At 41.5% G+C, this 12,455-nt stretch overlaps 1 protein-coding gene across 1 annotated transcript in view; it reads left to right on the forward strand.

The window, feature by feature from the left end:
- The first annotated feature begins 499 nt into the window (after positions 1–499).
- impa2 (inositol monophosphatase 2) overlaps positions 500–12,455 on the forward strand; it is a 44,207-nt gene continuing 32,251 nt past the window's right edge. The window contains exons 1-2 of the mRNA XM_059976556.1: positions 500–725; positions 10,286–10,419. Coding sequence (XP_059832539.1) covers positions 639–725; positions 10,286–10,419 — 221 coding nt within the window. The 5' untranslated portion in view covers positions 500–638. The remainder of the gene's footprint in view (positions 726–10,285; positions 10,420–12,455) is intronic.

Raw genomic sequence — 12,455 nt, forward strand, 5'->3', positions numbered from 1 at the left:
GTATTTCACGGAGCAGGGAAATGTAGAGCCTGGGGGCACAGGTTTGAGATAAGAGGGGAGAAATGTCAAGGCGAAAGGGTATTTTTTTCACACACTAAGTTCTGGTTATATGGAATGATGGACCAAAGGAGATTGTGGAGTCAGATACTATTACAACAGTTAGCAGGCATTTGGCTGGCAGATGGCATTAGTATATTTGAATTAGTAGATATTGGTTTGATTTATCATTGTCAAATGTACCAAGATACAGTGAAAAGCTTGTGTTGCTTATTGATTTTATAAATCATTACACAGTGCATTGAGGTAGAACAAGGTAAAACAATAACAATGCAGAATAAAGTCTTCAGAGAAAGTGCAGATCAAGTAAACAATAAAGTGAGGTTCATAACGAAGTAGATTGTGGGTTCAAAGTCTGTCTTATCGCTGGCCAATGTGCTATATCCTTCCGTGATACCGGATAATTTGCTATGGGATACCTGTCGAGAAGACGCTGCATCAGCGGTTGTTGTTGTTAAGCATCGACGCACGCTAGAGTGCAGCAGAGAGAGGAAGAGTGTTCGTGTGTGTACTGATAGAGATCGGGCCGCCCATCCGCAGTCCATTTCAGCAGGGGAGCGGATCGATCAGCGTGCAGGGGGATGGCGGGGTCGGACGAGAAGGGCAGCGAGCAGCTGCTGAAGGAGAGTCTCCAAGCGGCGGCAGAGGTGGCATTGGACGCCGGTCAGGTGAGAGTTCAGGTGTCCCGGGTGTTCCGTTGGACGGACAGATGGGCCACTTCACGCAGTGGCAGCCCAGGCGCCTTTAATCCAACTATGTACTTCAGGAGATTAATCTTATATTCAACGGTACATACACATTCTTGTTAGTTTGCAGCGGGAGGGGGGCTGGTGTGGCGGATGGCTTTATTTTTCTTCTGCATCGGGAGCTGTTTTGTAAACCGAAATTATAAAAAAATAAGATAGCTTCTGTTCCGTTTTCTAGTCGGACGGTTGGTTAATAATAACGAAAAAGTTTGATTATATTGCTGAAAACCAGCCTTGTATTAACCATCTACTAGGCCGGAAGGGGGGATGGGGAGTTTGTAAAATGAACCGCTCGTACGTTAATACTGTGTGTCATTGACATTTCGAAGAATCTTGTGGGGTTGACCTATTTTTGGTGAGGTTGTTTTCAGATGTTTAGCACCCATCAATCCACGTTTCTATAACATGTTTGTTGAAAATTCAAACAGGAAGTACGCTAAAGTACCTGTTTTAACAAGAACGCTGTGTACTGTTGTTTCCTCGAATGGCTAAGGCGAGCCTTAGCCTGATGAATGTCATTAGGACCTTGAGATCATACTGCACCATGTTCGCAGTGCGCTGGATTCTCCGCCTGCTCTGAACTAAAACCACATTGGCGGTGGTGTAATCTGTTGCATAATTATTCTTCATTGAAACCCCAATGATTATAAGGCAATAAACTGAAGTCTTATGGCAGAATTCTGATCAGCAAGTATAAATAGGTAGCGGTGAGAAAACTTTTATGATTCTGGAACAGGCGCGATGGCTACAGAAATGTGAGTGTGAGTGGAGGAGAAAGGGCAAAGGTTTGAAGATTTTATGGAGCTAATGCACAGAAAATGCTTCCACTTAGGGGGCGTCAGAGGAGCAAGAGTCATGTGGGGGAAAAGTCTTCAGTTAGAGAGTGGTTTCAGTTGAGACTGCCTACCCCATGGACGAGTTTGGAAATAATACTTTCAAAAACAAGAGAAAATCTGCAGATGTTGGAAATCCAAGCAACACGCTGGAGGGATTCAGCAGGCTGAAGAGGCTCGACTATTTTCCATAGATGCTGCCTGGCCTGTTGAGTTCCTGCAGCATTTTGTGTGTGTCGCCAGGAAATAATACATGTCCATTTAAGGAGAGCCTCGATACCTTATTCCTTATAAGGAAGAAATAGTAAGGTTTACTTGTAAGATTTGGATACAGTGGGATAAGGAGAAGGCTACCTATTGAAGTTCTTAAGGGATGTGATCAGTAGAATAGATAAAGGGATGTGATTAATTTGGATTTCCTTATGATAGGGAATCATGGTGTTTTAATTTGTAACTTTGAATTACTGCCACATGATCAATGCAGGAACTCTTGAAAACAGACAATATTGTGAGAGTAGGCAAGTTTAGAATATACTAAACTTAATATACTCAACTAAAGATGAAATAGTGGCATATCTAGATAGCAGAGATAGGATTGGGCCGAGCCAGCATGGATTTACCAAGGGTAAATCATGCTTGACTAATCTATTGGAGTTTTTCGAGGATGTAACCAGGAAGTTAGACAAGGGAGATCCAGTGGATATAGTGTACCTCAATTTTCAGAAGGCATTTGATAAGGTCCCACATAGGAGATTGGTGGGTAAAATCAAAGCTCATGGCTTTGGGGGGGAAGACATTGACATGGATAGAAAACTGGTTGGCAGATAGAAAGCAAAGGGTAGCGGTGAATGGGTGTTTTCGGAATGGCAGGTGGTGATTAGTGGGGTGCCACAGGGCGCGGTATTGGGACCACAGCTGTTTACGATTTACATCAACGATTTGGATGATGGCATTGAGAATAACATCAAGTTTGCTGATGATACTAAGCTGGGTGGCAGTGTGACATGTGATGAGGACGTTAGGAGAATTCAGGGTGACTTGGATAGGCTGGGTGAGTGGGCAGATACTTGGCAGATGACGTTTAATATGAATAAGTGTGAGGTTATCCACTTTGGGAGTAAGAACAGGAAGGCAGATTATTATCTGAACGGTGTAAAGTTAGGTAAGGGAAAAATACAAAGAGATCTAGGAGTCCTTGTTCATCAGTCACTGAAGGTGAATGAGCAAGTGCAGCAGGCAGTGAAGAAGGCTAATGGAATGTTGGCCTTTATTACAAAGGGAATTGAGTACAAGAGCAAAGAAATCCTCTTGCATTTGTACAGGGCCCTGGTGAGACCACGCCTGGAGCATTGTGTACAGTTTTGGTCTCCAGGGTTAAGGAAGGACATCCTGGCTGTAGAGGAAGTGCAGCGTAGATTCACAAGGTTAATTCCTGGGATGTCCGGACTGGCTTTTGCAGAAAGGTTAGAGAGACTGGGCTTGTACACGCTGGAATTAAGGAGATTGAGAGGGGATCTGATTGCAACATATAAGATTATTAAGGGATTGGACAAGGTAGAGGCAGGAAATATGTTCCAGATGCTGGGAGAGTCCAGTACCAGAGGGCATGGTTTGAGAATAAGGGGTAGGTCATTTTGGACAGAGTTAAGGAAAAACTTCTTCTCCCAGAGAGTTGTGGGGGTCTGGAATGCACTGCCTCGGTAGGCAGTGGAGGCCAATTCTCTGGATGCTTTCAAGAAGGAGCTATATAGGTATCTTATGGATAGGGGAATCAAGGGATATGGGGACAAGGCAGGAACCGGGTATTGATAGTAGATGATCAGCCATGATCTCAAAATGGCGGTGCAGGCTCGAAGGGCCAAATGGTCTACTTCTGCACCTATTGTCTATTGTCTATATGTCAGAAATCTGTTGGGGAAGGACCAGTTTCAATGGGATGAGAAATGGATCTCAGGGTAGTACATGGTGACATAAATGTACTTTGAACTTTGAGAATACATTTGGCCATCTGCGTGTTGGAATCAATGTTTGACAGGCAAAATGGGAAGCCTTTAAATTAAGTTACTTCTGTTATATTCTAAGTTAGTGTGATTTCTTGAGTCTATTAAGATGTTATCCTAGAGGGTTGTCTACTGGTGGGTTCTCAGATCCAGGAGCCACATATTCTGGAGCAATATGGGCAAGAGTAAGTGGTAGCTGTGGTTAGTGGTTGGATCTTGAGGTTGTTCATTCGCTCCTTTCACAGTGACCTCTTGTTCTCTGTGGCAGAGCAGAGATTCTTCACATGAAGCACAGCTCCCTCTTGAACAGATTTCCTCCAGATGATTCTATTGAGTGCAGTGTCTTCCCAGATTTTAGATACCATGTTGAACTTCAGGCTGATTTTGATCTTATATTTGAAACATTTCCTTTGCCCACCAAGGATTTGCTGACCTTCCTTCAACTGAGAGTAAAGGATCTGTTTGCAGAGATGTGAGTTGGACACCCAGATGGCATGATTTTTCCATCAGAGTTGGTGTGGTGGAGATGCTGTTCATGTTTGCATCTTGCTGGTGTTTCTGTGAATGTCCTTCCATCTGATCCTCAAAATTTTCATAAGGATCTTTGATGATATTTTTCCAGGGCTTTAAGATGCCTACTGTAGCTGGTCTGTGATTTGGCTACATACAACAATGTAGGAAGGATGACTGCTCTATAAACCAAAAGTTTTGTTTCAACTTGCAAGTTGCGGTCTAAGTACATTCACATGACAGAGAAGGGCAAGATATTTAAAGCCAAGGCTCCATGGATGTGCAGACAGTAGCAAAGGAGAAAGAAACTGGAGCATGTAACAGGTGCCGGGTTATTAACACAATTGAGAACCAGGCTGGTCACAGTAAGTTCAGGGAAGATGTAGAAAAGACAGTAAGAGGGTCTGAGGAAAGCTTGGCAGCAAAAAACAGGAATCCAGAAATGTTCTACTTCTGTAAACATGAGGAACGTTGTGAGAGAGAGTGTGGGGCCAGTCAGTGAATGAAAAGGAAAGCTATTCATGGAGGGAGCAAACATGGTTGAGATACAAAGTGAGTGTGTCAGGGAAGAAGATGCTTTCAGGGTCTTGACAAAAGAAATATAGCTGAGGAGCTTCATAAGCTAAAGCTTCACTAGCTAAACTTAAGCGATAAATAACCTGGTTGAGATTGCTGAGGGGGGTCAGAGAGGAATTAGAATCAGAATCAGATTTATTATCACCGGCATGTGTCGTGAAATTTATTAACTTAGCAGCAGCAGTTCAATGCAATATATAATATAGAAGAAAAAAAATCAATTACATTATACATAAATTGAATAGATATAAACTTGTGCAAAAACAGAAATAATATATATTAAAATAGTGAATTAGTGTTCACGGGTTCAATGGCCATTTAGGAATTGGATGGCGGAGGGGAAGAAGCTATTCCTGAATCACTGAGTGTGTGTCTTCAGGCTTCTGTACCTCCTACCTGATGGTAACAGTGAGGAAAGGGCATGCCCTGGGTGCTGGAGATCCTTAGTAATGGACGCTGCCTTTCTGAGACACCGCTCCTTGAACATGTCCTGGGTACTTTGTTGGCTAGTGCCCAATATGGAACCAACTAAACTTACAACCCTCTGCAGCTTCTTTTTGTCCTGTGCAGTAGCCCCCTCCCCCCCCCATACCAGACACTGATGCAGTCTGTCAGAATGCTCTCCATGATACATCTATAGAAGTTTTTGAGTGTATTTGTTGACATACCAAATCTCTTCAAACTCCTAATTAGCAACAGATATTGGATGGGCTGATGCAGGGGTGCCCAAACTGGGGTCCATGGACCCCTTACTTGATGATAGTGGTCCATGGCATAAGAAGGTTGGGAATCCCTAGGTTTATTGCTTGTCAGATGAAATTTAATGGCAGGAAGTGCATCGTATTTCATTTTGATATGAAGAAAAAGAAGAGGCACGACTTTCTAAAGAACGCGATTCAAAAATGGTGTGCGAATTGAGAGAAACCTTGGAGTTTTTGTGTGTAGATTCTTCAAAGTGAAAAGAATAGTTTAAAAAAGTGTTTTTTAAAAAGGCTAATGTTGAGCACAAGGTTGTTGTATGACACCACTCAATCTGTTGACTTATCTCACTCCTGTACACCATCTGTGATTCTGCAAATAAAAGTGTTGTTATGGGGGAATTCGTGAGTGGTGTTGGAGTTATGCTTGGACACACATTCATAGGTACAGAAAAAATAGAGCAGAGGGCTGTCTTCAATGCAAATATTCAAATAGTCTTTCCCCTAGTTGGTTCTTCAATAAACTGATCAGAAAACAATTCCAGTACTTTCTATGAATTCTTGTTCCTTTTTTTCCCCAGTTTATGCCATGCTCAAAATGGCTTGCACACAACAGCTATCAATTTTTTTACTTTTAAGTACAAGCGTTTGTATTTCTTAACTAGACCATAATTCTACATCATGATCTGTTGGCCTACCATGTAGAATGAAGGTGATTTGCAAAAGAATCGAAAGTGAGATGGATATTTTTGCACAGTAAGTGGTTAAGGTCCAGAACATTCTGGAGGTGGAGTAGGGAGAATGACCAGTTTTTTCACACACAAAGCTGTGGGTGCCTGGAATAGGCTGTCAGGGTATAGGTGGAAGCAGAGAATTTAAGAGGCTGTGAGATAAGCATATGACCAATCAGGGGATGGAGGGTTATGAATGGGAGGAAGAGGGTTTAATTTGGCCTTGTGATTGGCATGGGCATGGTGAGCCATCTGGCTTGTCCTGTCACAAACAAGAGAAAATCTGCAGATGCTGGAAATCCAAGCAACACACAAAATGCTGGAGGAACTCAGCAGGCCAGGCAGCCTCTGTGGAAAAGAGTTCTGATGAAGGGTCACGGCCTGAAACATCAACTGTTTACTGTTTTCCATTGATGCTGGCGGCCTGCTGAGTTCCTCTAGCATTTTTTGTGTGTTGCTTTGGATTTCCAGCATCTGCAGATTTTCTTTTGTTTGGGATTGTCCTGTGCTGTCCTGTTCTGTTAATGGCTTCCTCCTGTGTGGTTACCATTCTGTGAGCTCATGTGCTTCAAAATTATTCCATTAATCACTTCTCAATCCTTGAAAAGGAGCTATGGGGATATTAGTTGTGTTTCTCGCTTTGTGGCATTATCAGCTTGCTGTGTCAGCAGCTTGTCAGGCAAAAATTTTTGAAAGGGTAAACTTGCAAGATCAACCAATAGCCGACACCATCAGGTTCACACTTGCAGCACCGTGCGAAAGATAAACAAGCAAATACAAAGATCGAGATTTGTCTGGTATTAACAGTATCTGTTTTGAGGCAAATGTATCCTTGAGAGATTTTGATATTTATCATTCTGCTTAGCAAAATGTTATGAATTGAAACTAGCAAAATTGCAATAAGGGTTGTGAAATTAACACTAAGTTTCTGAAGGTAGATTTATTATAGCATAATTAAATATCAAACATTGAAGGAAATGAAGAGGTAAAGAAAGAAGAGGGACATATGGAGGGATCACAGCAGGGGTACCTTCTAGCGCCCTTATAGTTATTAAACAAATTAAGGGTGTGCTTGACTTTTTATGTATTTGAGGGATGTGTGCTTCACAGGCTAATCCATCATTATTTGCTCATTCCTAATTGGGTATACAAAATTCTGAGGGGTTTAGATAGGGCAAATGCAAGCATACTTTTTCCACTGAGGTTGGGTGAGACTACAACTAGAGACCATTGGCTTAAAGGTGAAAGGTAAGAAGTTTAAGGGGAACATGAGGGGAAACTTCTTCACTCAGAGGACCGTGAGAGTGTGGAATGAGTTACCAGTGCAAGTGGTGCATGTGAGCTTGATTTTAACATTTAAGAGAAATTTGGATGGATACATGGATAGTAGGGATATGGAGGGTTATGGTACGGGTTGTTGGGCACAGGCAGTTTAAATGATTTTGACATGGGCCAAACAGCCTCTTTCTGTGCTGTACGTCTGTATGACGCTTGAGAAGGTGGTGGTGAGCTACCTTCTTGAACTGCTGCAGTCCTTGTTGTGAGTACATCCACAATCCTGTAATAGAGGGAGTTCCAAGATTTTGATAGTGTAGGACAGAGATATATTATCAGGTTGGGATGGTATGAAGGCCAATTCCAAGCGGTGGCAGTTCCATGCTTTTACTGACCTTGTCCTTTAGCTGGTGGAGGTCATGGGCTCGGAAGGAGTTGCTGCAGTGCATTCTGTAGATAGTAGAAACTGCTGCTACTGAGCATCAGTGGTGGGGAGAGTGTATGTTTTTTGTTGGAATGTCTCTCAAGCAGGCTGCTCTGTCCAGTATGGTGTCAAATTTCTCATATCAAAACATGTAGATTTTTAATGCACTGCTGCAAAAATAAATTCCCTCACAAATCTCCGAGAGAGAAGAGTCACTGGAAAAAAAACACATTTCTGCATTTAAGATCTCCGACAGTCATTAAGATCTAAAAGGAGAGAGAGGCTCTAACATGTATAAAATGTTACATTTGAATGTTACGGAAGGATGTTGCTTGGCAGCCCTTAACAGCTAACATGTTTTAAAGAAGATTCTTTGATTAAAATGGGTTGAATTTATCTTGAAATGCATTTAGTTCCTTTCCAAAAGCAATGTGAGCCCCCCCCCCCAAGGCATTTTAACATGATACGTAGAAGGACAAGACATTTTCATGGAGTTATGCATGGAGAGGCAATGTTGAAATTTTTACTTCTAACCATTTTCATTTGTTGTGTTTAAATAATGCGCAACATAAGGATTACTATTATTTTGATAATGGATTGTACCTTGTTGTCTTTGACAACCATTTCCGACAGTCTGTCGATTCGCAGCTGTTTCCTTCTTTGGAATTTTAGCTTGAAATAAGTGGCATGTTCCAAGTTGGAATCAGCTGTTTTCAAATGTCAAGCTTGGGAACCAATCAAGCATTGTTTTCCTCTTGGAAAAACTCTATGATTGGTCTATGGAACTACCCCCCCCCCCCCCACACACACACTCACACAAGCACAACTGGTAATCTGGAACTACTGAAAGTTAATTAGGGTAAATATTTGAAGATGTATTGGTAGAGCAAATAAGTGGGATTAACTGGATTGCTGTACAAATGAGGCATGGTCTCTTTCTGAACAGTAGGTTGCATTTTGTGTGTAGACGTGTTATGGAATGAGTGAGAACAGAACTATAAAGTGGGAAGAATAAAATGGGATCATTGTAAAATGCATGTTTCATGGTCAGTGCAGACCCAGTGGGTCAAAATTCAGGTTTAATGTTGTGGGCATACATACTCAGGGTATAAATGCCATGAAAATGAGCTTTTTGCAGCAGAAACACATTTCATTAAAAACATGACAAACATAAATTAACATGAATTACACATAGCTTGCATGACAAAAACATCAGAATCAGGTTTACGATCACCATTTTGTATGATCTGAAGTTTATTGTTTTGCAGCAGCAGTACAGAGCAAATGGATTTAAATTACTATAAATTATAAAATATATAAATAGATTTAAAAAAGGGAAGAATGATGTAGTGTTCATGGGTACATGGACTGTTCAGAAATCTGATGACTCGGGGAGAAAAGTGGTTTCTGAATTATTGAATGTGGGGTTTCAGGCTCCCGTACCTCTTCCCTAAATGTGGTAACAAGAAGAGGGCATGTCTTGGATGGTGAGATCTTTAATGATAAACCCTGCCTTCATGAGGCATCGCTTCTTGAAGATGTCCTTGATGGAAGGGCTGGTTGTACCTGTGATGGAGCTGGCTGAGTCTGTAACTGTCTGCAGCCTTTGCGACCCAGTGTACTGGAGCCTTCACACCAGGCTGTGATTAAACTAGTCAGAATGTACATCTATAGAAATTTACAAAAGTCTTTGGTGTCATACCAATTCTCCTCAAACCACTAATGAAGTAGAGCCTTCTTCATGATTGCATGTTGCTGGGCTCATGATTGATCCTCTGAGATGTGGATGTTCAAGAACTTGAAACTGCTCATCCTTTCCACTGCTGGCCCCTCGATGCGGATTGGTGCTTGTTTTTCTGACTTCCCTTTCCTGAAGTCCACAATCAATTTTATGGTCTTGGAAGTATTGAGTGTGAGGTTGTTGTTGCAATTCCACTCAACCAGCTCTATATATCCTTCAGGTGTGCCTGTGTTATTACCAATCTGCACTGACTGTGGTATGACAACTGGCATAACAGTATTTGTGCAAGTTGAAGGGAATGTAGTCTGAGTTAGAATTAGGGATTTTCAGGTTAGTTCATGTACCTAATGGCAGTGGGGAAGAAGCTGTTGTTGACCCTTGATGTGTGTTTTCAGGCTGCAGTACCTCTTGCCTGATGGCAGCAATGAGAAAAGGGTGGGGATCTTTATTAATGGATGTAATCTTCATGAGAGATCCTCTTGCACATCTCCTTGATGGTGAGGAGAGCTGTACCTCTGATGTAACAAAGAGCCAATTTCCATGCTGTCTGACTCTATGATAAGTGATTCTATGATTCTGGGTAGATTTCAAGGGAGGGTAAATGGACGCAGGTGGGAGGAAAGTAAATGCGACAGTGTTACAGCAAAGAGGAGTGCCTGTGTGACATTCTTGTGTCCTCTATCTTTGTTCTAAGATAATCAGGGAAGCATTAAGGATTGAAAAGCGAGTGCAAACAAAATCCTCAGCAGCAGACCTCGTTACAGAAACAGATCAGCTTGTTGAAAACCTTATCATCTCTACTTTAAGCAAAAAGTTTCCTTCACACAGGTAGGTAATTTTGAATTGCATTGGTAGGCTAAGCATACCTTTTGATTTAATATCTTTTCCACTATTCCCCACGACCTGAAGATTACATTGAACAGAAAGGAATATGTGATTAATTTATGGCTGTGCAAAACCCTGATTAGTCCTGTCACAGTTCAGAGCTGTGGATGTAATAAGCCTTTATTCATTAGAAGCAAACATACTGGGACTATAGGGGGAAGAATATCCCCAAAACTCAAATGTATTGTTTTTATTCTTTTTGTTAAAAAAGACAGGTGATCAAATGCGAGTTCATAATGACTTGCTTTCCTTCAAAGCTTTGGGCATGGACAAGTACATTTACAATGGGAGCACATCTTGAGTAGCTAGATCATCTTTAAATATTGAAGCATCCTTGTTGAGACATGGCAGTTTGCAGCAATAGTCTAAAATACAGCTTCTGAGGATGAAACCCAGACACCCAAAGCATCAGTCTTTTAGTACAGCTTTGCAAAGGTTAGCTCTTTGGATATACAGATACCCATGTATTGATAGAAAGGAAAAATTTGATTACAACTATTCTTGGGTTTCTATGTGGGAAAATAGCCAAACTATAGCCTGCAGTGCCTTTATTCCTGGAATTAAACCACAAGACTTATTTCTATCTTTTGAATCCCCCAGCAGTGAATGTCATACTTGGTGTAGTGGTAACTGGGGTTTTGATGTGATCCAGTTAACCTGTTGTCCTAAGATGGTATTTGTTCATTTGGCCTATGCATATAAGAATGTCTCATGGCTATATCACATTTGGTTTTTTTTTCTAATTTTCAATATATCTCTCTCTGTGAGATGGTCATCTGCTCCCTTGACAGACAATGGTATTTGCTTATGCAGCAATCCTTGTAATTTCAAAACTGATTACTGGTTACTTGTAGAAATAGCCTAGCGGCTGGTTCTTGCTTGTGTGAATAGATATCTTGCTCCTACAGGTGGCGTGGTAGCATAGCAGTCAGCACCATCCTTTATGGCACTAGCCTTAAGATCGGGGTTCGATTCCCACCGCTGTCTAACAGGGATATTGTACCTTCTTCCTGTGACAGCATGGGTTTCTCCACATGCTCCAGTTTCCTCCTACATTCCAAAAATGTACATTAGTGGGTCTTAGCGAGTTGTGGGCGTGCTATGTTAACATCAGAAGCATGGTGGCACTTGTGGGCTGTCCAGCATGATCTTCACTGATTTGATGCAGATGAATCCTTAGACCATATGTTTCATTGTACATGTGACAAATACAGCTAATCTAATCCAATCTAGTTTAACTCTTCAACTTTGACTGTGAAGCATGGAGTAAGGCCTCAGCTCCAAATGAAAAATTTGATGAATCCCCAAAGTGAAAGCCTATATTTGGATGATCACACAAAGTGCTGGAGGAACTCAGTGGGCCAGGCAGCATCCAGGGAGGTAAATGAGCAGTCAACATTCTAGACCTTCCAACATTCCAGACCAATAATATGGACTCATTTTATATTTGAAGGTGGACTATCAGCCTTGGGAACAGCCGGAACATTTTCATGTGCAATTTTATAAATACAGTTTAACAAGCGATGTTAAAGAGTGTATAGTCATCCGTCTTCAAAAATACTTTTAAAAATCACTTGAGAATGACTCTGCAAAGCTTACTTTAGATTCACCAATTTCTTGCTACAAAATTCTTTCACATATGAATAAAAAAGAAAATGAATGCTCCTTGAAAAGCCTTTTCATACATGCACAGTTGGTGGGATTTCTTGATCTTGACTCCTGATGATGGGACTAAGTAGACAAGGCTACCTCCAGTAGACAGAATTATAAGTCAACAGGAAGCACAGATACAGGGGAGCTAATGGTCCAGGTGCAGGGCCTCAACCTGAAACATCAGCAATCTATATCCTCCCTCGGATGCTGCCTACCCACAGGGTTCCTCAAGCCATTTTTTTTTGCTCCATATTCTTGTGTCTTCATCAATAAAAAGTATTTTGGTGGTGAATCATCAGTGTTTAAACATTTGCCTGGATTGCACC

The sequence above is a fragment of the Hypanus sabinus genome, chromosome 1 (assembly GCF_030144855.1).
Source record: "Hypanus sabinus isolate sHypSab1 chromosome 1, sHypSab1.hap1, whole genome shotgun sequence".
NCBI classification, from domain to species: domain Eukaryota; kingdom Metazoa; phylum Chordata; class Chondrichthyes; order Myliobatiformes; family Dasyatidae; genus Hypanus; species Hypanus sabinus.